Source organism: Rhinichthys klamathensis, unplaced genomic scaffold (assembly GCF_029890125.1).
Source record: "Rhinichthys klamathensis goyatoka isolate OS25496 unplaced genomic scaffold, OSU_Roscu_1.1 h1tg000412l_1, whole genome shotgun sequence".
Lineage (NCBI taxonomy): Eukaryota > Metazoa > Chordata > Actinopteri > Cypriniformes > Leuciscidae > Rhinichthys > Rhinichthys klamathensis.
Window position 1 is genome coordinate 25159 of NW_026606912.1, and position 26404 is coordinate 51562.

Here is a 26404-nt window from a genome sequence, read left to right on the forward strand (position 1 = left end):
AACTCCAAGAGCCAAATACAGCGACAAAAGGAAATGACATCACTGAGCATGCTTCATGACTCAGCATACTTTAAAAGAGGAGGGAAAGAATAAGCCCCATGGAGTCAAAATCCATTCATTGCAATTTATAGGCTCTGAAGTGCCTAGGAAAGCGCAGCTTTGTATGATGCGTTGACAATTTCCGCTGAAACAGGAAGCTAAGGCGGGACATATTGAATGGCTCCTCACCCTTTTCAAATAGCCAATAGCATTTAGTTTAACTCTCAGTCTGCAAGTCGTACTTGACAGCACCATGGAAGTGAATCCGAGCGCTGATACGCTGGATTCAATAGTAGAGGTGTGAATACATTTGAGACAAAACGGAATAAAAACTTGATCGTTTGAACAACCGAACCCATATTGCTCCGTGTCAACGGTCCCTTTGGCCAGGTGGTATTTATAGCATAGGGGGCGGGACGCTTTAGATTCTAGAGAACATTTGATTGGACAGAAGATGTGATGAGAAGCTGAAGTCGGCGGTGATGTCATAAAAATCCGTGATCCTATTTAGCGGAAGTGAGAGACTAAGGTTTGAATGCTTATATCTCCTAAATGCGAATTTTGTCATTGTTTTTGAACACACCAGCTTATTCGTAACCTTTAGGCTAACATATTCATCCTAAAAGCAAAAAAAAAAAAAAAACTTACATTTTGATTTCAGGGGGCCTTTAACTGTAGTCTCGCATTAAAGCAGAACAATGGCTGCTTTAGCTCTTAGTATTAGTGTAGTACTAGGCTAGTAGTACTCTTTAAAAACAAAAAGCTTTAGAATCCAAAAGGCTTTCAGTCTATGTCTGTATAGCACTGAGACCATCTAGGCTGTATGATGTTAGTGTATGTAATGTATTATATATGCATTGATGGTGTATGGTTGCATCATATTCATATAAAATTAATGTCATACATTTACTGCAGTGTGCAGCTGTTGAAGATTTTTTTTTAAAACATCTCTCTGCTGAATTACTTCAAAAACCTTTTTTCTGCTCCAAAAATACCGTTAGTCATACGAGTATGAGTCTTTTTTTCTTTCAGCGTTGCCGTGAGATGCCTAAATCCATACCAAGAACCAAGCTGCCAACTTCTATTTCAGGGATATTATTGATTAAGCACTGAAATTGAATTTTATGTTCAGCAAAATCTACTTCTGCCAGGACCTGATCGGAATCCTAAATGAAAAATAAGAGGGCGGCAGTCGATAGCGCGTGGTGTTAAGCCCCAAACAGGCAAATTGTGCGGTCACAAAGAGCGCCTCTAATCCAACAATGCACCAGACTCTGCCATTTTGAATACACAAAGGGAATAAAAACTTTTCTGAAGTTCTGGCCCACTCAGTGGCCTAGATACCGGCAACTCTAAACTGTGAGAAAAAAATGCCGAGCGCATAGGCGAAGTGCCTTTCTGCCATTTCTGAATACACACTTTACATTCTTGATCTCAGAAGAAAGGCCAGAGGAGGCAGAGGAAATGAAGTTTGTCAAGTACCGCTGTGAAACTTGAACAGCAGCAAGGAGGTGGAGATAAGGAGTCAGTGCGATATTCACGAAAATGTCACGACTGTTCAGAATAGAAGGGGAATAATATTGAAGACAAAACAAAAATCTTTCTGAATTGGTTACATCAAATGATGAGCATTTATGAATGACTGTAAAAATGTTCGGTATGTGCCTGGAATTCATCCAATCAGAACTTCTGCCATTAATGGAGGTCTGAGTCTGCCGTCAAGTAGATGATTCAGTTCATTAAAAACAAATCCAAATACCCAAAATACTTGGAATACAATTGGGGTGGCCAAAGGACTCCCTTTATCTATTAAGGGGTTTGGTAGTGAAACTCTGTAGCGCCACCATCAGAGGGGAGAAAAAAAATCCCTGAGGCAAGAGATTCCTTTAAGAGCATTGCAACAAACGTCTTAACGGTCACCCTTGCGTAAGTGTTTATACGAAGCATTTTACGATAGTGTCTGACAAAATATGGCAATGAAGCAGGAGTTGCTATAGTTATGTAATCTCCCACAATAAACAGAACATAACAGACCACTGACTTTAACAAATTTTATATTTACTAAACTATACAGCTGTAACTACAATTTTTGAGTTATGGAGATTATTAAAGGCAGTCTGACGGACACAGAGGGTTCTAAAATTCGAGCACATTATTTCTATGACTCTAGCTACGACACCAAATCCTTCTGCGCAACTCGCATAGTTTTCCATTAAATAGCATTATATTTATCCAACTCGTTGTATTGTACTCATGCATCAACGCCATTTTATCTGTTTGGTGATTTGATTAGATTTTGCAGCCTTGAAATTAAGCACGAAAGAAGAACCAAGGACAAAAAAACAAAAAACAATTCTTTTAAAAGACGGAGGGAAAAAAAACCAAGCAAAATTTTATTTTTGACAATACACAGTCTCACGTCATACTTTTTAACTGGCTTATTCTGATCGCTAAAAATGCACTTCCTCCTCAATTAACACGAAATAATCGCGTTCGACTTGAGGGACCCGTTTTTATCCCTTTATTTTTTTTTTAGGGCTAAATGGTTACTAAGGATTTGGTTGCAATGCATAACAGAACTTAAGGGAACAAGTAATTAAGGGAAAATACTTAATGACAGCCTTAAGGTTTCTTAAGTGGACCCTTAGGTATTTTCTTAACTCAAGGGCTTTTATGCAACCGGGCCTTGAACTCTTTGATCCAAAAATAAAAATTTAGTCTGCTTTCTCACTTTATCTTGAGTTGATTGAACCAAGTATTTAAACCAGATGGACAGTCTTGACTGTTCAATATTAGAAAACAATTTCTCAAAAAAAATAATAATAAAAATAATGTTTTTTCTTTAATTAGCTCATGAGATCTTGACAATGATCAAGAGCAAGATTATTGATTTCCACAACTATTGAAAATGACATCTAAAATGTTATTCTTCTGGATGTCTGATTTTATTTCAGCAACACTTATAGACAAATTATAGACATCACAGTCACAGAGCTGTTAAGTTTGACGACCTGGTAAAAAGATTACACTGCTTATTATTTTCCAGTTAGTTGGCCTAAAGTCATGAGCCTTGTTTCTATTCTTTGACTCCAATAATACCAATCCATATTGCCTGTATGACATTTACAGTTTCATCCAAATCAAAATGACTGCAAACAGTCACTAATGTTTAAGGCAACACACAATATGAAAAACGAAGGATGTGTTATCTTTTGAGGAGGTCAATTTGTACCGAGCAAGTCTTTTTTTTTTTTTTTGTCAACATCAGTTATGTCAGGGCTGTACTGATTCAGGATATTTTCAATATTTAAATCACTCACAAAAAAAGAACTCATCTTAAAGATTTACATTCAAAAAGGGCATTCAAACGTTTGAGAAAAGAGGGGTGCGCAAATTGTATGTGTGTATTTTTACCTCTATAACGCGCAACCTGACTGACTTTCTACATCATTTTCCTCCCTCTTTCTCATCTGTTGAACTTTGTTAAAGTGTTTCGTCCTCCCAGAGAGTGTGCCGTCACTCTCTCGCCGTCGCTCCGGGGCCTTGCTCAGCTGGGATCCTTCTCAGGGTGATTGAACTCACTGGTGTCAGCAGTGGGATTTGCTAAGCGCTTCATGTTTCTCGAACTCTGTGATGGACAGGTGTTTGTGTGACTTGCAGTGATCTCCTGTCGGACTCAAATTTGCCCCTCAGGGTGGCCTCCTAATGTCAAGACTCCCCTAATGATCTGTCACATTGAGTTTGGGATGTCAGAGAGCAGTTCCACTGGGCAAACACTTAAAACTTAAAGGAAAAACAGAAAGCAATCAAAAAAGTAGAGGGCAATGTGTCACACCAAACTCTGCCCGCTGATGACCTTCCATCTGTCAGATGTTCATACAGAGAGTGTCTGATCGCACCCTTCAATTCTCAGCTCTTAACTAATGATCACCTGCAGCGCTCATGGTTACATCCATGGATTTCACTTGAGATCAAAAAGAGGAATGCCATCAGCCACAGCAAAAGGAACACAAAAGAAGATATTTTGAAGAATGTGTGTCAGCAGCCATATCACCCTGTAGCCCAAGACTGGTTGCCCACTGAAGCTAAGCAGGGCTGAGCCTGGTTAGTACCTGGATGGGAGACCTTCTGAGAAAACCAGGTTGCTGCTGGAAGAGGTGTTAGTGAGGCCTGCAGGGGGTGCTCACCCTGTGGTCTGTGTGGGTCCTAACGCCCCAGTATAGTGACGGGGACACTATACTGTCAAAGAGCACCGTCCTTCAGATGAGACGTTAAACCGAGGTCCTGACTCTCTGTGGTCATTAGAAATCCCAGGATGTCTATCGAAAGAGTAGGGGTGTAACCCCGGCATCCTGGCCAAATTTGCCCAGTGGCCTCTGTCCATCGTGGCCTCCTAATCATCCCTATATATATATATATATATATATATATATACACTGATTGGCTTCATCACTCTGTCTCCTCTCCACCAGTAAGCTGGTGTGTGGTGAGCGTTCTGGGGCAATATGGCTGCCGTCGCATCATCCAAGTGGATGCTGCACATTGGTGGTGGTTGAGGAGATTCCCCCCTTCCATGTGAAGCGCTTTGAGTGCCTAGAAAAGCGCTATATAAATGTAATGAATTATTATTATTAATGTTGGTAACCAAACAGTTGATAGACCCCATTGACTTTCATAGTATTTTTTCCCCCCACCATTTTTCCAATGGGGGCCCATCAACTGCTTGGTTAGCCTTATTAAAAATATCTTCTTTTTGTGTTCAGCAGAAGAAAGAAATTCATACAGATTTGGATCAACTTGAGGGTGAGTAAAGTAAGAAAGAATTGTCATTTTTGGGTGAACCATCCTTTTAAGCCCTGCAACACTTCTTTATCTGATATTTGTAAACAGCACTTAGTCCTGATAATAATTAATTAATTAATTGATTAATAAAAGAACATGATAAATAATAAAATGGATAAATACATGGATAATAATAATAATAAATAGTAAATAAATGTATTTAAATGAAAAAAAGGGCATTTCTTACAATACTAGATTTAAATTACTGTAGCAAATTCTTGGTTATATTTTGGAAGAGCTCCTTAAATTGTCATAAATGCATTGAAAAAGGACTGATGACACTATAAACTCAAACCATAACTTTAGCAGTAAACCCCCCTCAGAGGGGAACAGATGATTCAAAACAGCAGATGTCTCTGTGTGGTGAGATGGGCCAACGCAGAGGCTAGAATTGTTCACAGTCCTACAATGAACAAACATCACTAAATAAAAATTCATCTGGCATAATGGACAAACTAACTGGTTTCTGTGACAAGTCTTTCTGCTCCTCAGAATGTCACTGGAAGCCAGAAAATTAAATTTGATCAGGAGGACAGGAAGAACCAAGCTGACTTGTTTCAACATTTCAATGAAGCAACAAATTCCATTCTCCAATCCTTCCTAAAATACACACACAAATGAACAAGAATACACACCAAACATATCAGCACTTTCCCAGTTTTACTGTTCTGGCTTTTCCTCAGTAAAACATGGAGACAAACTGTCATGATAAATGACAGAGGAAACGGGAAGCAGCCAAAGGGAAGCTAAAGCATTCTTCTCCCTCGGGCTTATCTGTCCATTTCTCTTGCACACATACACAAATGCAGCAACAACAACAGGAGGAAATCTGGGATCTCGTTTCTCCGGGTACTATAATATTCTGGAAGCATTACATTGAAAACAGTAAATCAACAAATTGAATGAAGTAATCACTACCCTACAGCTCATATTAAAGAGTAGAATTGTACACTCCTTAGCGCCTCAGACTAAAGAAGTCACTAGAAGTTTGCATTTGGGAAGATTTTTTTATGTTTTTAAAATATGTCTATGTTATTTGATCAAAAATAAATGTACTCCTGTGATGGTTAATTACTCCAGTCTTCAGTGTAACATGATCCTTCAGAAATTATTCTAATATGCTGATTTGGTGCTTAAGAAACATGTAGCACATAGACTGTGATCCTAAATGCATTTGTACCATTATTTATGATAATATTTCAGGTGAGGAACACATTCTTTGAGTGCAAATGGATGTGCATTCTGAAAGACATTCTACCTGAGTTTGCATCATGGCACGTTCAACTCTCCGTGAGCTTCCTCTCTCCAGCTTAGTCCTCAGGCACAGTGATGTCACTTCCACCGCCCAGAACTTTGGCTGAGACAGCAAACACTGAGGAAGAGAGAGAAAGAGATGAAAATATCACTCATGGTGACATACAGATTTTTCATGTCCCACTTTCATGAATATGAAATCATAATGTGCAACTATATCACAAACCAAGAGGAGAGATTCCTGACACATTTTTAACCACAGTGACAGAAAGCATACAAACGCATACCACACAAATAAAAAAGGAATCTATAGCGTACAATCCGACAAACACATACCACCCTCTGCATACAGAGACGTGAGCGTTCACTGGCCTGTATCACATCAGCAGAGAGGCAGGTAAGCGAGGGGCAGAGGACTCAGATGGAAATACTTTCCGACACACGTTACTGGAAAAGCATCCTGTCTTAACTGGAGCAAGACCGACACGTCAATGCTGAATTAAAATATATGAGGCGTCTCAGATGCACTATTTAAAACCGCACAAGGCAGTCAAGAAATATACATCTGCACTGGGTGAAAAGGCTTTAAATGCTAAGGCAATTTATCCAACTGAGCAAACATTTACATATTAAACTAAAATCTTGATGTTTAACTTTTTTTTTTAAAGTTGGCCATGTTATTTGTTGACTAACTAGTACTAGGCAAGAATATAAAAATTCTGGCTAATACTGACAAGGCAATAATTGTGTTATGGCTAATAACCAATCAGTGGCTAATATATATATATTTTAAATGTAATTAAAAAAATAACAATGACAAAAACATACACAAATGAATAAATCAATCAATAAATAAATTAAAATCATAGCAAATGCTACAAGTAATTAAGGCATCGCAACATTATAATTCTTTTGTGTGTTTTAAAAGAATTACATTTAGATTGCCTTTTCTGTCATCTTACACTCACTTAATGTAAAAATGCATTGCTCACTATGATAAAGTGACCCAAGTCATATCTAGTCAAAATATATGCGCTTTCAATTCTTTATAATATTAAATTAAATATTAGTTTAAATAAGCAGTCATTTCAGATTCAATGCGACTTAAGAGTTCACTTGATACTGGTACCTGGAGCACCTAAAGTGGCAGCAATATTCCCTATTTGGATGATACAAATGCTTAAAACAAGATAATTTGCCATTTGGAATCCAAGGACAAATGATTTGGAGGCTGTGTGATACGCAGAAGAATTAGTGGCAGAAGCAGAGATCAGATCATGAGATCACGGCGCCAATGATAAGAGAAAGACATTGGTGAGTCTATCCGGAGTACAGTAACTCAATAAGAGATACTGAACCGCTGTCAGATAGTCCCGTGAGCGTTTTCACCCAGTGAGGATCAGCTCCGTTTTTGTACCCAATTGGTGAGAGAGAGAGAGAGAGAGAGAGAGAGAGAGAGAGAGAGAGAGGAGAGAGAGAGAGAAGAGAGAGGAGAGAGAGAGAGAGAGAAGAGAGAGAGAGAGAGAGAGAGAGAGAGAGAGAGAGAGAGAGAGAGAAGAGAGAAAGAGAGAGAGAGAGAGAGAGAGAGAGAGAGAGAGAGAGAGAGAGAGAGAGAGAGAGAAAGAGAGAGAGAGAGAGTGAAAGAGAGAGAAAGAGAGAGAGAGAGAGAGAAAGAGAAAGAGAGAAAGAGAGAGAGAGAGAAAGAGAAAGAGAGAAAGAGAGAAAGAGAGAGAGAGAGAGAGGGTCTGGTCTTCCTGGACAGCAAGAGAGAGTATGAGTAATGGAGTATATGTAGTAAACGAACAAAAGGTCAGTTCCCGAGAATGACTGTGGCTGTTTACACACACACCTACACAGACACACACGAGTCTCGTGATTTCAAGCAGTATGTCTGGCCTCCTCCCCTTAAAGCATTTATTACAGGAAAGGGTAACACCACTTCGGTCCTCTGACCTACAAAGGGGAAAGAAAGGAAAGGGAAAAAAGCACTGGAAGGTTCAGTGTGATTTATGAGGACTTCAAGCCTGACTCATCAAACTCCTGCTCTTAAACCTGACATTCACATCAAAGCACTCCCATCTTCCTTTCTTAACTTCAAAGATCAGATATGCTGTGAAACGCTGCTCACCCTCATCCTCCCTGGAAATGCAGAAAAAGCAGTAAAGTACTGACATCATGAGTACTGACTTTTTTTAATCATATTGTTAGAAAATGATGCAGAAACTACTATAAGTCATCTGACATTTAAATGTGCTGCTAACATTGAATTTGTCTTACAAAACTTGCACTATGGTGGCTGATTTATTTTAGGAGGAGAAAAAACGGTTGTGGGCCCTGCTGGGGGGTAATGTTTCTGTAAGAAACATACCAGTCTCCTGTGGGCCATTTTCTCACTGTGTGTTAAGCGTACTGTACTGTTGGGGGGGGGGGGGGAACGTCTATATTTAAACTCACCCTTACTGTAACAGGCCTCACCCCAACTCTGTCTACAGACACAAGGGCTCCAGGAAGACTACAGTGCCCAGTTGAGCTGCCTACCCAGACACCATTTTTAGGCATATTTGGCAAGCTCACAATGCAAAGGTTGTTCCGAACAGTAGGCAGAAAAGTTATGCTGCCTCATAAGACACTTGAGCTATGGCATGTATCATAACAGATAAGGCAGCCTTCCTGGGGGGATACCAAAATGGCAGAAATGTCATTCAGCATTAAAAAATTATTGATAGAAAACAGATTTATCTAAATCATAAAGGAACAATGGATCTTGAACAAAATAAGCAACAATATGAAGTGTTTAGTCAATGAAACAATGAAAAAAAGTGACTGAATTGAGATTCTCAACATGCACAGTTAGAATAGAATGATAAATTAAAAGATATATTCTAGACACTAGATATCAAGACCCTCACTAAGGTTTGGTACAGAGCCAGAAAGATCTCAATTCTCATTTTTGGACGATCCCTCAATAAAATAAACCTGGCTATGTCTCTGAAGCCCTGATGAACATAATGAATAACAGAGACACTTTGGCTGTCTCCCAATGGGCTGAAAGTATCAAATGGAGGGGCAGAAATTGTTAGTGACATAAGCATTTTGGCAGTCCATCTTTTGGAAACTCAAGCTGATAATGTGCGGATTATTTTGTGTTTTTCCCAGCAAAACTTCCTGAGTTCTCTCGAAGTGTGTGCTATCTATCGATCTTTCAGAAGAGTATAACCCAGGGTGCATATCTGAGATCTGAACCTGATAACAGAAGACCCCTGAGGGGGTCGAGGAACGAGCAGCGTTGCCTGAGGTCAGGCAGAATTCTAAGACAAAACCCAAATTCACTCTGATCATAACTAAATTGGCATGCACAAAATCATATTAAAATTCCAGAAACACCTACAAAACAAGCATAAAAACATACAGCTTCAGTTAAACTGATGAACAAGTAAGGGAGAGAGGAAAAGCCCCCAAATGCTGGTGTGTTGAAAAGCCAGTGGACTTCCAGAGATAAGTCAGCTGTCTCCATTTAGTTTGAAGATGGATATCATTTCAACAGGCCTGATTTTGAGTGTGATACTAGGACAAAGCCTAACAAAGTAGAGGAAGTAGAGACTGCTCTTAGCACAGGAGGATATGCCATACAGGGGGTGACATTAAACTGAGAATACACACACAAGAGAGAAATGCACTGTTCTCAGCTGATGAAAAGATAATGAGATGGTATTTTATATATATATATACACACACAAATTGTGCCTGTGTACTTTTGGGGGTTGCACAAAACATTCCCACCTTAAGAGTTCTCGTTGCTCCCTGCAATGCCGAGTTGACAAGATGACTATCACAAAGCAGCTTCCTTCCCTGGGGAAGAAGAAACCACCAAGAAACAACTTTTCAAGCTGGTGACCCCTCCCACTCCTTCCAGAATTGCACCTCTGTTCCTCTCCACACGCTTCTGCCGCTCTGAAAAACCTGTTGCTATGGTAACAGTATCAGGGCTCGGAAATGGGAGGGAAAGCATTTTAAATCACCAGACCAGCCCAAGACTGAGACAGAGTATGGTTAGTTTTTGCAGAAAATAACTATATTGGACTCCAGTTTCCTTAGCTTTAAAGTCGCAATGAAATGGGAGTAGCAAAATTTTATTCCATATTGTGATGTATATCTGAGTGAATCTGATTAAAGAAAAAGGAAAGGACTTGGTTCTATAAATCGAATGTTGATTGGATAAGGCAGAGCAAGCTTGCAATAAGAAGGGGGAATGGTTTATGTAGATGAAATGACATGAGAGATCTGACATGCGTCACCAAAGAGAAGATCAAGTTATGAAATTGTTTAAAATTACGAGGCCAATAACATGCTTTTCACCAATCACTATAACCGTCCTTAATGGCAATTCATTACCCTTCCTTGGCAAGTGACTTTGTATTCAAAATGATTAATTTGCTGTACTATAAAGGGGGTCGCAGCCCGAAAGAGAAGCACAGTGCTGCCTTGCGCTACGTTTACAATTGAAACACGTTTTCTATGAGTCTGTCAACAGCGCTCGGCTACGATTCAAAATCCTGCTGCGTCACTAACAGTTTTCCATCCAAACACATTATATTTGTCCCAAATCATCATTAACATACTGACTTCACACTGTGCTGCAAGACACATTTAGTTTTACATTCATAGTTTTACAACTTAGTCTAAACCTACAGGAAAAACTGTATAAACAACATCGCCCTTTCTAATCTTTCATTTTGCCCTGTTGTGTCTTTTATACATAACCATATCGTAAAAGCATAACTTTTGACTGTTGTGATTACATTCAATGTCGTAGGTTCACATTGCCAACACTCTTCAGTTGACTTTAATAGCGTAGTGTAGCATAACGATCAGTCAACAGTCCTTTTGATTTTTCATGACTTTATGCACCTGAGCTTCAACTCTGATTTTTGAAAATACAAATTAGTGGATGTAATTGGTCTAGTTTTCCAACTTCAAGTGAAGGAAACCATATTTATGGGGGTCTTTACCAGTAACTACTAAGCAAAACTTTAGAGCATCGTTTTAAGCTTAAAACCACTTTCAAACCAACCAACCGAATTAAATTGACAAACTTCTCAGTACTTCAGTGTTGTGACGTATTTCCAAGTGAAAGGGAATTTTTTTTAGCGCACCTCATCTCCATCCCTCGCTCATAGCAGACTGACGGTTGGAGGAGAGTGGTTAAGGACCCAAGCCGCCAAACTGACGTCATCAGGGAAGGAGCGCCATTCCAGAGCGGGAGCAAGTTTTCAGATTTTGATTACAGATTACCACAACAATTTCTTTTTAACTTGCGTGGATTAATTGTTCACCACAAGACTAGTAATGTGCGCTAACAAAGTAAATAGGGTCAATTTTGATTTCAAGAGGACCTTAAAAAGCCAAAAATATAGAATAGCCAGTCTTCTGGAATGTATAAGATTATGAAAAGACTTTGAGCGGCACTGAGAAGCTTGACATCACTAATAAAAGCACAGCTGGAATAATAAATGAGCTAAAGCCACAGCAGGCTGCCTTTAGAGACACCCATCCAAAGATGAGAGACAGAACAGTAGATGTGAGCAGTAGCAGCACAGCTCTTCAGAGGTCTTTCCAAGAGAGAGACACCATGAGAGATTGAGGGAGAGGGAAATTTAAGAGGCCCCTAAATGAGATGTTCAGTGGTCCGAGTCTTTACCTTTATTACTTTAATTACACAAAGAAAGAGCAAAATGTCCTCATTTCTGGGAATAAAAGACTTAAGGTTCTTTCTGTAGAAGATGAAGGCATGACTGAGTCTAAAACGCTATTGTGAAACTCCCTGAAAATCAGTCTTTACTTTTTCCTGGTTAATTACAACAAAACCACTAGCAATATAAAACATTAAGTTCCAATTCACTTGGGACCGCATACTTCATATTAATACTGCTGAAGTGGTGGAAGGCAAGGCCGGCGAGCAGGAGACTCTGAGTCTATGTCATTGAATATTGAGCAATAGAGGGAAAATTAGATCATTTTCTGTGACAATTTACATCAACACTGAATTCTCTTGGGACACAAAAGTACAATGATTATACAAACTGGTAAATGTTGTGTTGAACTCCTGATTACAATCTTGACAGTTGTGACATAGTTGACCATGACGACATGGTGTGGTTGGAAGCAGAGCCAAAGTTATCATTTTGTTTAGGTATGGATTTGTTTATGAAAAAACAACAAAAAACCACTGGCATTCTTAATTTCACCTAAATAGAGCAAAAATATCTTAAGTAAAAATAAATAAATAACCATTTAGTTTTAGATACAGTATAAATAATTTTACAAATAATTTAAATTTTAAATTTACTCTGGGAGTAGATTCATTTCTTAAAGTAAGCTGACAAAGGATAGATTTGAAAACTCGAATCATATAAATAATATCCAAGAACAAATAACTGGTTGGCACTGGGCCAATATTTCTTAGCCCATCAGAATGAAACGGTCACCACAAAATCCTGCATCAGCGTCACGGTTCAGGAAGCACTGAGACGAAAGGTGGCTTGCCAAACAGATGACGCAAGTGAGGACTATCATCTGTTGAAAACAATATCCTACCATTTCATCTTGAACCAACTCTAAATTGCCAAAAGCTTCTCTGTGAGCCTGTGTAAATAGTCCTTCACTGTCAGTTCACTAATGTGTATCTGATTCTGCACAATGTCTATTATGAAAAAGAGAGAGTTACCATTAGCAGAGCCGCTACTGTAACACGATACGGCTGCCGCAAAGTATTTACATGGATATTAATTTAATCTGTAGGGTATGTGGGAAGAAACCTCAAAAGGAGGCTATAAATTCAGTAAAAAATCATCAAGGTTCCCTGAATAACAAGTGTCAGACATGAGCTCATATCGACCACATCTTTACCTTCAAAGTTCAAGTGCCATTTCATTCTGAAGCAGGTGGCTCAAGTATGATGCCATGCGCAGACTGCAAAGAGATTCATTTTTGCATTATATCATTTAAACCCATCAATGACAGCCAAATATAATACAGCTGTGATGCGTCACCATGACTTCACGAGGAACGGGTTTTGTGTTAAACTGTTGAAAGAAAAAAAGTTTATTATCTATGGCTATATACTTATGATGCAATACCTCTTCACTAGCAGTTTTACCTGTGGGGGACTGCTGGCTAAACACAGGCAAATATGAGAATGTCAACTTTCTGCATAGAAGAGCACACACTCTAACCCACCTGGGTCAGAAAAAATAAGGTTCAAACATAGGTAATGTATCAGAGCAGGGTTATAGCTCCTCAGTTTAAAGATATTCAGCAAACCCATGGCCACTAATGATGACAAAGTTAAAGGCGTCATGAATTAAGAAACCAAATTTTCCTTGATCTTTTGACATATTAGATGTCATAATACTATAAAAATATCCTTTAAGTTTCAGAACTCAAAACTTTCTTGTTAGTCCAAAAACAGCTTTTATTGAAGCCAAGAGACTAGTATCGGATTTTGTCACATTATTACTTCATAATGCGATAAAAGACTGCCTCAGCGGAAGATCAATGCCTACTTCTACATCATTGCCTCTTTAGCCCCGCCCACTAATTCGTGCATGTCTCAAAGTAGTAAATACGAGAAAGACGCAAACAGGATTACTCTAGTAATCTTTGCATTGCCATCCTTGTGATTCTAACATTAAGCAGATTAACTTTAATTTAACAAAGTTCCAGTCAGATCGCTGTTCGTTTGATCGCTTCATTTTACTGTGGATCCGTTTTAAACGAGGCAGTTTGACACAATTTTCAGAGAGACTGAAAATAAAAGATGTATTGCCAACTACATTGAATCCGACAGTAATGTCACAACACGATGAGTTTCTTTCTTCTGTTGAACAAGACAAAAGATGATATATTAAAGAATGTTGGTAACCAGACAGTTGACTGTAGCCATTGACTTCCATTGTATTTTTCCTACTATGAACTAACCCTTTTACCTTGCCTGTAACATAAAATTCCAATTTCTGAATTTGAATTGGAGGCACACACACACACACAAAAAAAGATTTGTAGAATTAAATTTGACTTGTAGTATTAAAATAAAGTAAAATTCAAAGAAACTTATACAGTAACTACATTAATGGCTCGTTTCCATTGAGGCGTACGGTACGGTACGGTACAGTACAGTACGGTTCGGGTCGGTACAGCATGATCCGGCTAGCGTTTCCACTGCCAACAGTACCCTTACTTGATAGGCGTGGTGTTTGCCGGAAAGAAGCGATCGATGTCATTTTCGCGCGAAGAAAGCAACATAGTAAACAACAATGGATGACAGACAGCAGATCTTGTTCTTGCTTCTCGGGATGTTTGTCACAAGAAACAAGCGCTGGCATTAGGCTTTCTCAATACCAAGTAGCCACGCAAAGTCCGACTCAGGAGAATGATCCCGAGGACGCGAGTCCAGTAATTCTGCTGATGGAACAGCGCGTTCTTGAATGCGCCACTCAGCTCGCTCTGCTACTCCGGTTATATACATTTTAGGCAACAATAAAACGAAATATGTTATAAAACACCACTCTGCTTCTTTTCGATTTAATTTAAATACATTTTAAACATTATAAGCACACAAATGTGGGCAACGCATAGACTATGGATTATATTCACTGCATGTATGTAACGTTATATTTATAACAAAACTAAATATAAAACACAATCCTGCCTCTTTTCGTTTAAATTTAAAAATATTAAACATATTCCAGGCAATGTATTGCATATTGCATTGGTACAAATGTTGCAATAAACAACATTACAGATGATCTTGTAATAAAATAAAAAAATGACAAAACTATCTATTTTTGTTGAATTTCAGTTTTATTAATAATAGCCATTATAAAAGTATAAGTAAAAGGTACAAAAATATATACAGTAAAGCTTTAATAACAAAGCAAACAATTCAGTCAAATATACAAATTCAGCGCTCAAATATATGAAACTTCACTTAGCCTTCTGCCAAAACTATTGGCCAGGGAACGAATTATAGATTCACGAGACCAAAGATCGCCTGTTAGGTCTGTACAAGACGAGTTATATCTCATGTTTAACCACTACAGAGACGTCAGAGTCAGCGGCAAACATCAGAACGACTAGCCGGGGAAAGGCTGCTCCAGGCGGGGTACTTGAGCGCCGAGCACCCGGTGATTGCTTGGAATGGATCTTCAAATTATCATAAATATATAAATAAACCACAGATTTGAGCTTTAAAAAACTACTTTCTCGCCTGAAAAACTCTTAAAACTACATTTCGTGACACAATAACAGTAGTACATTTCAACTGTATATTAAAAAATGGTGCTTCTAATGCACTTGTAGCACGCGCAAGTGACGATACTCTGTCAACCAATCAACGTTCTGCAGTGAGTCTAGCTCCACCTTTTAGTACCGTACCACTGTGCTAGGTACCCCAACGGAAGGGTACCCAAAAAGTGGTACGGTACGGTTCGGCTTTTTGGTACCATTCACAACTTTTGACAGTGGAAACGCAAATAATTGCGTACCGAACCGAACTGTACCGTACCGTACCACTCAGTGGAAACGAGGCATAAGTATAACTTGGACAAACTTTAAATGATGGTTTCACAAACCCTTGTCTGAAGTTTCATGTTCAAAAAGGTGTTGATTGAAGGTTTATAGGCCTTACAGACAGACAAACAAGTAAACAGATCGATGTTTGAAATGTCAGTAATAGAAAATTATAAATATTATATAATGCCTGCCATCAGGCCATCAAACAGATGACAAAAACATTTAAGGACAGTTTCTTCCCCAAAGCCATAACCATCATGAACTCTAAAATGCACAGATCCCTCTCTGCTACATACTCACACAGTCTGCAGGGTGCTATTTTTCATTCTTCACTTTGCAACTAACAGGTTTAGTGCAATATATTTCTTATTAATGCAATATTTGACTACAAAACTTTATTTTTGGGTATATATATAGGTTTAAAATTTGTGCTTTATGTAATATTCTTTTTGTTTCTTGTATAATTTGTGTGTATATTGACAATAAAGACTATCTAATCTAAACTAATCATGTATAAAATATAATTTATAATAAACCAAATAATTAATTATAAATAGGCCTATATATATAAAACATTATAAAATAATTTTTATAAATTTTAATAAATTTATAGACTAGTTCCTAGAAGTAAATTATTTTTTAAGCCTACTTTCCAATAATTAAATTACATGTTTAATTTTTGTAACTAATCAAGCAAATAACATTACCATTAATTCCAATTCAAATTCCTGTGTGTTGCAGCCAATTTGATTCAAATTAATACTCTCAAAACAGAAAAGGAGCCAATTCTTCAGTTCTGAATTTTGACTGGCACAGCATCATTCATTCAAAAGGCTAAGGACTTATACGATTTTTAAAGCTTTTCAAGGAAGTTAACCTGAAGTCCTCTTGCGTCTGAATGAATCTGTCATGTCACAATGGCTTTAGCTCATTTGTAAGACATGTGCTCCTTTTTGTCCTAAATGCAGTTTACTCTAACATTCAAAGCATGCTTCTGTCAGTGGCTGGATAATCTACCATAAAATCCTCAGTTTTAAAATTTGTTCTGGTTAACAATGTTGACAATAAAGACGCATGACGAAAACTAAAGGTGGATAGCAGACAACCTGTGAGGTTACGGTCCAATCCAATGTCCATGTCCTTAAGCTGGCAATGAAAGCATGAATAATCGGCTTTGAAGGTGCACCATCTTTGCTATGACTCAAGCACCTCGAGGTGTTTGGATATGGCAAGTGTCCCTAACAGTGAACAACAGCTAATTCAGAAAGACTGAAATCCCAGACACAGCGTGATCTATATGTACACAAGCTCAGTGTTGGCAATAGGATGGTCTTTAGTCCGAAATGTACCCCTGAGCGACAGAACAGTGTTGGAAAAGAGGTCTTGGAGAGAACAGCTCAGGTATACGGGAGGGACGATGTCCTTCTCTATTGGATGAAAGGTACACTCCTTTTCTTCCTTCTGTGCTTTATCTTATTTGGAGAGAAGTCCTGTAGCTCCTAATGGAAAACTCAACAGTAAGAGTTCAAACTGAACAAAAATAATTTCTTAACAGACGATGACTTAATCTTGTAATAAAGTTTTGCTAAGACCTAATTCAACATGTATTTATTTAGAGATATACATGAAAAGCAAGGCCTCTGGTAAAGTCATTAAGCTCTTGTGGAACTAAAAGATTTATGGTTAGACAGTCACATAAACGCCGCGGCTATAAATTAACCCCAGCGGCCGACCCGCTTTCAATCAGAACGGTTCCACTTTCCAAACAGATTTGAGAGCTCAAGTTCAGCCTGAACTAGCCAGTCCTTCCTGGAAACCATCCTGAAGCCAATAAGACTACTTGAGCCAGTGCACGTCTGCGCCGCCATGATATCATTCCGATTACGGCAGGTGCTTCAGACACATAAACCCTTCAGTGAATGAAAAGCCACATGAAGATCCCAAATGATCAACAAAATGAGAGCCAGACCTTTGGTCCAAATAATATTTTATCATCCTATAAACAGAAACTGAAAATGGCAGGTAACAGTTGTGTTCGATCTGGTTCAGTCCGGTAACAACACTTTCGATCATTTACTTTTTATTATATTTAAAAAATATATATATTTGTATATATATATATATATATATATATATATATATATATATATATATATATATATATATTTAACACTATGTCAGCAGCAAAGCTATCTTCATGGTAAACCTCAAATTACAATTTAGCCCACAAGCAAACATCCCCCCCAAAAACGACAACCTGTTCATTCATTTCTTTGCTGGTAAGGGTGTCGTAAATTTATGAGGGACCAGACAGATGCTCTGCACTTTGTATTTTTTTTTTTTTTGACATTTATGATCTTCTGGATGGATTCAGCATTACAAGTATTTGAAATTGCTTGTCAGGTGACATATTACAGATGACACACCCCACAAGATCCGAGCAGCGAAAGTAATTTCTCTGGGATTCATTACCAAACAAATCAATGTCAGATCAGTGCTGAGACTGAGCATGAATAAAATTTAATTTTAGCATGACTTGCAACAAAGGCATCTTTGATAGTTCTTCAATGTCACAAGGTGCATTTGTATTTGAATCTATTGTAAATGTAAAAGGGAGCAGATTATCAAAAAAAAATTTAGAATCATGTAACCTCAAACTTTTTTTGGTTGAATTTGCAGAAAAAAATAAATAAATAAATACATATATATATATAGATAGTGATGTGTATTGCTACTGGAATAAAACAAAACAAAAACATTTGTCATACCACCCACCCCTAAAAGAAAAAGTACTGGACAAAACCAAAGCATGAACTAAAAATACCTGCATTTCTGTAGCACAAACAGTAGAGCATGGCAACAACATCCAAACTGATCAAATGTATACATACAAGTCGCGACTCGCTTTGGATAATATCACTTGCCAAATGCATAAATGTACATGTACTTCATGCAATACATCACTAAATGATTCAATATGTGTAGACATTCAATGCGTGCAGCAAATTCTTAAAGATAAAAAGCAGACAAAAAAACTGTGATTTTTGCTGGGCACGTGACAACCATCTAACCAGCCTGCAGACTCCTGGATCCACATGTAGACTGGAAAGATGCCTGCACACACAACCAGCCAGTGGAGACCAGCAACAGCAGACTGCAGATCAGCAGAAGATAGTTCATTGAGGTTATTTGCCAATAACATTTCTGACCGCTACATCTTTTATGATGCGTAAGAGAAAACCAGTGGCTGTGAGAACACAGGTGTTGAATCAAACTGAGCATCGGGTGCAATCAATCAGTCATGAAGATGAAGTAAATCTCTAAAGTGGAAGGAAAGGGCTTGTTTGTTCTCTGCCTGTATCGTCATAGCTGGTCTTTTGACCTTCAGGAAGACACAAGGACAAGCCCAGATCACATGGACTGCAGTTTAGGGAAAATGACCAGAAAATTTGGGCTGTGGTTACATGTAACATGAATCACCAAAGAGAATGGAGGGGGAATTAAACTTCACACTGTTTTCTCATAAATAAACTCACTGCACAGAGACAGGAGGGAAAACAATGTGTTTTTTTATTTTTATATTAATCCAACTCTTTTATATTAATCCAACTAATTTTCTCATTCAAACCACACTAACTGCATTTAGAGTGTTACACAAATATACAGCCCACTACAACTGAAAGTCACACATGAATGTTTTAAATCTGCTTCTGTTCCACATATATCAACTGTGCTTGTTTTGCGTGTTTTACAAAGCACCAAGCTGACACCAACATGCTCTCTGAACACTGTTGGTAAAAAAAAAAAAAAAAAAACAGATGCTCTCTCGTTCTGACAGAACTGGCGAGAAGGAACCTTCAGCAAGAATTGGGAAAGAGGGGGTGGGGTGGGGATTCCAACTCAAATCTGTAGAAGGGTGTTTCTACAACTATTGTCACTTTTAACCCTGTAAACTTTCAGGAAATAAACATCCCTAAAACAAAATTTCAGCAGCCATTTCTCTAGTCTTCAGTGTCACATGAAATCATTCTAATATGCTGATGTGGTGCTCAAGAAACATTTCAATGTTTTCAAAGTTCAATTGTTATCAATGCTGAAAACAGTTGAGCTGCTTAATATTTTAGAAATATGTAGAAACCATTATACAGTTTTCAGGATTTGTTGATAAATAGAAAGTTAAGGAACAGCATTCGTTTGAAATAGAAACATTTAACAACATTATAAATCTTATAAGTCTTTACTCTTGATCAATTTAACGTATCCTTGCTGGAAAAAGTATTTCAAACTTTTTTCTTTTTTTTTTTAATGGTAGTGTACATCACAGGAGATTTCTTCTTTTTTTTTTAGTTTTTTTTTCCCACCAGTGTAATTTTTTCCACCACATCTCAAAAACCGATTTCTCTGTTTTCTTCACATGTTACGTGTAATATTTAATCTCAAGCTTTTCTATGACATTACTCCTTGGCAAACAAGTACACTAACTTTAAAACAGAATTTATTACAACTCAGTGTGGTAGGAATGACAAATTAATTTATAGAATTCATGATCACACATATTGAAATGACTATAATTCATATTTATGTGACAGATTTCAGGTTAAAACTGACATTCTAGGTCTAAGACAAGACTAAAACAAAATCTATATTTAAAAGTAATTTGAATAGTAGCCAAAACTGAATGAAGGCATGGTAAAAAGTTAATGTGGTCTTCCTATGACAAAAAAGAAAAGTTGAATCTGTTGCTTGTAATAAAAAAATCAACCCTTGGGACATAAAAGTGCCCAAAGTTTAAGAAACACCCACACAAAATGACATCATGAACAGCAAGCAGCCCATCCCATGTCCAGGCTCAAATTATCCACTGTTGACTGAAATATTCTCAAGATTTGCAGACATGGCATTGCCCTATGGAGACGCCCATCTCTGTGAACAAAAGATTTATGAGTCAAACTGCAGGTGTTCACCTTAGATCTGTCAGGACACTGCCCTGGAAGAGCCAATGCGTTCACACTCGGCTGCACTGGATTTAGGCACACAGTCCAGCCAACAGTGCACTGCCCTTGGCCAGAGATCATCGGTGAGATCAACACAAGTATCGGCCTCATGGGTAACACAGAGAGGAAACGACCCAATCCAACCAAACAAACACAAGCTCACATTACATACATAATGCCATCACTACGTTGACCTAGTGTAGGAGGGATTGAGATCCCTGATGGGGGTTCAATGATCATCGGAAACGAAACCACTTACACAAGCTGAAATGCCACACCCTAGAGGTGACCTCATGTGGTCTGGTGGCCAAAAGAGCGGGAAAGTGCTGACAGCTAGAGGAAGTACAAACTGCCCAGGTGGGTTTGCAAACTGCTGGGCTCGGTTTTGACAGCAACTAGTAGATGCTACCACCCATGACATCACAAACCAAAGAGATCAGACCAGAACAGCCTCAAAACCTCTATGATTCATCTCAGATGAGGAGTTCTTTGAAACTGAAGCGGGTTTGGCACTTACGAGGGGGGATTTTGATGCGAATGATGTTACTCTTCCCACGGCCAAGACCAGCGGTTTAGGGAAGGATCAAGAAGAGAAATAAGACAGCAGTCTGGAGCAAACTCCTTTTAAAAATGGCAGAAATTGAAACTTAAACAAAAAAGCTTTATTGATCTCAACAAACTCATCATTTAAGGTTTCTCTGGACATACTGTCAACTAAAAAGGGGTTTTCAAATCAGATTTGCCAATTAATAGTGTAATCCAGCACCGGGCTTAATATGCATCGGATTGATTTCTTGAAGCATATAAACATTGGTGTATGGGATATGGGATGTGTACGATGCAGCAAATACTTATTGATGCCTAAAAGATCCTAGTAATGTGCAATAAGTTCTAAATGATTTATCACTTCACGTGTGAATGATGAGAATTTTTCATTCAATACAAACATTATCAGCTGTATGTGCAACAGTATTTGAGGTCAATCAATGACTCTTGATCATTAAAACCAGAGGATCTCACCACCAAAAGTCAGCCATTGGCGAAGGGACATTTCTGCAATGAGTTATGACAATGAGCTCTCATATACACACACATAACTGTGAACACAAACAACAAATCCTCATCCTTTGAGGGCGTGTACGTCAATGTATTTTTGACAGCACACATTTTTATCATCCTCCCACCCTTCACAAAATGATTAAATGAGTGGAAAGAGTGTTTGCAGTGTTAAACGGCTGGGCTATGAAAGTATTCCCTGCTGTTCCTAAAGAAATGCTAACTCAGCCACGAACACGTCCCCTTCCCTGGCTTCCCTGAAAAGACTTCATTTTGAGGATGAAGAAAATAAATAATCTTGACATATAAATGATAGTCCCCACCCCTCGTTACGCTCAATCTCGCTAGTTATTCTTGGATAGCGCCAGTACTATAAGGCAGGTTAAAAAGGAAACGCTGTATAGCTAAAGCATTTAAAAACGAAGCTCATCGCAACATCTAGAAATTATATTCAGGGAGTTTAATTTGGCAGTTGGCACACACCAGACTACTGATGAACATGGTTATTACAGCTCTAAAAATCTTACTACTTTTAACTTTTGAAATGAACCATAACCTAATCAGAAGACGGCTTCTTTTATTCCATCAAAACTAAAATCACCCAATTAAACAACTACAGAGAAAAAAAAACAGGGAATTTTCTTTTAGAGTTTCCTTTTGTATTGCATTCGGTGTTGAAATGATTCAATTTTCCCAACCATACTGAAAAACCACCCAAATAATCATCATTTCATCTCATTCTAGTGTTTATGAGTACTAATTCATCAACTACAGTGATTTGTATTGAATTATGTCCAGAAGCAGAGGATGTCCTCATCCCAAACTGACTCATAGACCTATTGTACCCCATTAATTTGGTTTCCAAGCTGCTTAAAATATGGACTCTAGAGTTCATGCAGAAAGCAGAGCTCCATCAGGCACAGGAAACTGCTGTTTGAACTCTTCGCTCAAAGTGTAGATTATTTTTCCAGAGGGACCTGACTCTAACAGCTTTTGCCGAATATGATGCAAACCTCTGGGTCAGACTCTGGAGACACATTTTTCCTTCTTGTTTCCTTTTTCCTTCTCATTTCCAATCCATCACACTGCTTCGTCCTGTCGGTCAGAACCTCGTACCTTTAAGCAAACCTGAGATTGGCATATCTGATGACTTACGGTGACGTCTTTGGGGTGGGTGTTGACACATTCGAATTGGCTTTGAATTGTTTGCTAAAGTTTTCAGACAGTCAAACCTTCCAAAGATGGAGACCCATATTTCACAGTACCACACCTAATTGGGTTCCTGAACACCCTGTGATCTTAAAAGGTGTTGATTAGGAGGATTTAACTTCAAGGAGAGACCACCAACATCTCAGCGGCTATGAGAACAGGTGTGTGTATTTGTCAACATAAAGAAACATGTCCTCTCAAGGTTAAAGTTGTCTAGGAAAGTCACTTAATACTTTTGGGAAAATTGCAATTGGCCATAACACAAAAGCACTTGAAAAGAACTGACCTCATTCCAAATACGTGGGAGTGTTTAAGAGAGAAGTGCACACAGCCGAACGCATAAGATCGGAGGACTCACTTCATTGCTCATACAAATAAAGATATCAAGCTTTAAACAGTGAGGCGAGGCGGAGCAGCCGAGGTCCTCCGAGAGCCAGAGAAAGGCAACTTCTAATGAATGCAAATAGATTCGGAGTCTGGGAAGACGGGTAGGGCAGTAACCCAAGTATAAATTAGACCAGAAGAAAACAACGTAAGAGGAGGACAAGCTGAAACATCACCCTTGAAAATGTTAAAATAACTGTTAAATAAACAGCATTTGACAGTTATACAAGCGCAGATTCAGATTATTTGTGTGTAAATACAGCAGGAGAAGACAGAAAGACAATACAATGGTTTATAGATCGTGTAGATGATAGATCGATTATAGATTCATGGCAATGTAAACATATACAACAAAAATACATTGGTCTTTTTTTTTAAGTACCTTAGCAAACAAAGTAAATCTCAGTACGCGAATATGTTAATCATTCAGTACCGTCGCATACAAGCGCACACATCATCTTATATAATAGATGAATATACAAAAAAAAAAAAAAAAACAGTAATAATAGAAAAATAGTAAAATAAATAAATAAAATCATCCAACATTAATTGGAAAAGTATGAATTTATCTTAGATTCATTTTATATGTTTGATTTATTTTTTAATATCAATATTTCTATAAATGCTGAAACGCACATATAAAAGCATATAAAATATATACAAATATATGTAAGAAAATATTTATATAAATGCTTTTATAAACTAATTTATACAGTGTTTATATAAGCATTGGCAGAGTACGCTTTGCTTACAAAATACAGGAAATACTACCAAAGCATAAAAATAAATCACTACATTCAAAGTCTGAAAATGTGTCATTTTCCTGGCCAGTTAAAAAAATGAGAAAATGTTCAGCAAATATGACGGGACAAGGAACAGGCATTAGTAAACAATTTCTCTCATTTCTGTTCATATTTTTTACTTGAAATATAATTGTTCACATTTTCTGCACTGACTGAACTCACCCCTTGGCATGGCACAACTTGCCCACAATTTTTTTTCCTGACAAGACATGTTTCTAAAACTCTATAGCTGACTGCAGACATGCTTAAATAACTAAGAATATTAGTTTTACCTCCTCTTACTACTCCATGCCTAGTGGTCAACTTAAGTAAAACATACTGTAGTAGCTTACCTCACTCACCCCTATAGTAAGGGGTGTTATCATCATCTGTTATCATCATCTGTGCCCAACCACTTTAACATGGCACCCCCACAATAGCGCAAGACACACATGTGATTCTAAAGTGATTGATTTTGCTGTCAAAGACATTTGTAAATGGATATAAATCACACACACAACTGTCCTCAGCAATAACAGACTATAAATAATTGAGGCTGTTGGTGGGCACAGGTTGCTGATTTAAAAACTCTTTGTATGCTAAATTGCTGGTGGTTAAAAATGATGTTCACAGCAGATGTAGACAGTGTCGCATTGAGCACTTGGCTGCTTTTACAAACGCGTCTCTGCCGTAGGGCATTATTTAATTTACCGGTACATAGCGATTAAGCAGAACATGTAGTATGTGATGCTTTAGTTGAGGGTGTTTGCTAAAAAGAATAGCCACATCGTTGTTTTCACATCTTAATGGTGGGAAGCTCGCAACAGATTAAAAGTAGCACTCTCGGGGTACCTTCCCAAATTGTTTGTGTGTGGCTGAAACATTGAACTAATTAAATTACCAGGAAGAGGCTTAAAGATTATCGGGAAGACAATATGGCCTGCCGGCAGAGAAGTGTCTTCATTAGCTCAGTGAGTTTTGCTCTCCTCATACCAATTGCTTTTCACTTTCCTGTAACGTGAGTTTTGAGTGAATGAGCTGAAAGGAAATGGGCAGTTTTCAATCTGTCCATCATTCTCACCCAGGCTGTCAAAAACAGCTACACTTGAAAATATAAAGATGTCAAAATAATAAATCTCCCTCTTTCTGACAAAGTCTGGAAGTCAAATCCTCAACAGCACACAGATGTCAGAAAGAGACTTGTACAGCTGAGCTCAGACGTTTACATACCCCTGTAGGTTAAGATTAGCGTTAAAAAAATATATAAGTAAATTGTTTTATTTTGCCTAGAAAGAGTTGCATATATTTGAATATGTTCTAAAAAAATAATAATAGCTTAAATTGACAAACTATACTGCATTTAATACTCTTGGTTCTTAATATTGTGTGTTGTCTCCTCATGAATTAATGACTTTTGGGCTTTGTTGTGCATGAGCCCATAAATGTCCAGATTGATCAAACTTTACAAAAGTGGAGAAAAATACAAATTCGCAATGCATGTTGGGGAAAATCAAAGAAATTACAGAACTTAGAGGATTTTTAACAGCAGGCAGCAAACCAAATACTCATACACACCAGTATTGCAAAAGGCCACAAACTGTCATTAGCTGTTTCCACCCAAGTTGCTAATTTAATTTATGCTAAATAAATAAAATATCAGAGAAAAAAAAAAAACATCACTTTCAAGCAGAGTTTATGCACATTTTCTAACAAATTTGGCAAATTTTTCACAAAAATGATCCACTAGAAGGAGCCGTTCACACAGAACGCGTTTTTTAATTCCACTGCGCTACGTTTACATTGTTTTTAAAATGTAAAAATGCACTAGATGGAAGCCTTTAACCGTTGCGCTCACATCTCACGTTTTTTGCAGCGTCTCGTGCATGACACAGCATTCTTCATTTTTGCTGAACAAACATTTCCCCCATTCCACTGCCCGCGTCTCATGTTTTTCAAAGCAAAAATGCGTTCTGTGTGAATGGCTCCTAAGCTAGTAATGCATTTTGGAAATCTATCTTTATGCAATATGAAAAATGCCACATAAAACATTATTGCAAGATTAAGCTTAGAAAGAGTATGTAAAAAAAATGTAACCGAATGTAAATGTATTTTTAAAATACAAGTATAAATCCATTTATTTTTGTGAACTTAACTAAAATTTGAATGTAAATTTATATGTAAATATTTGTCAAAAAGTCTGTCTAGTTCTAAATTGAAAAAAAGAGAGATTGTGCAAGGGGTATGTAACTTTACAACCAGAACTGTACGTGGAAG

General features: G+C 37.8%; 1 protein-coding gene across 1 annotated transcript in view; it reads right to left on the reverse strand.

Moving 5' to 3' along the window:
* The window catches only part of LOC130070657 (tetratricopeptide repeat protein 27-like), a gene marked incomplete at its 3' end in the record, with an annotated part of 99554 nt that overhangs the window by 24063 nt on the left and 49087 nt on the right, over positions 1-26404 (reverse strand). Inside the window, exon 10 of the mRNA XM_056235133.1 lies at positions 6140-6253. Within this exon, the coding sequence (XP_056091108.1) occupies positions 6140-6253 (114 nt within the window). The remainder of the gene's footprint in view (positions 1-6139; positions 6254-26404) is intronic.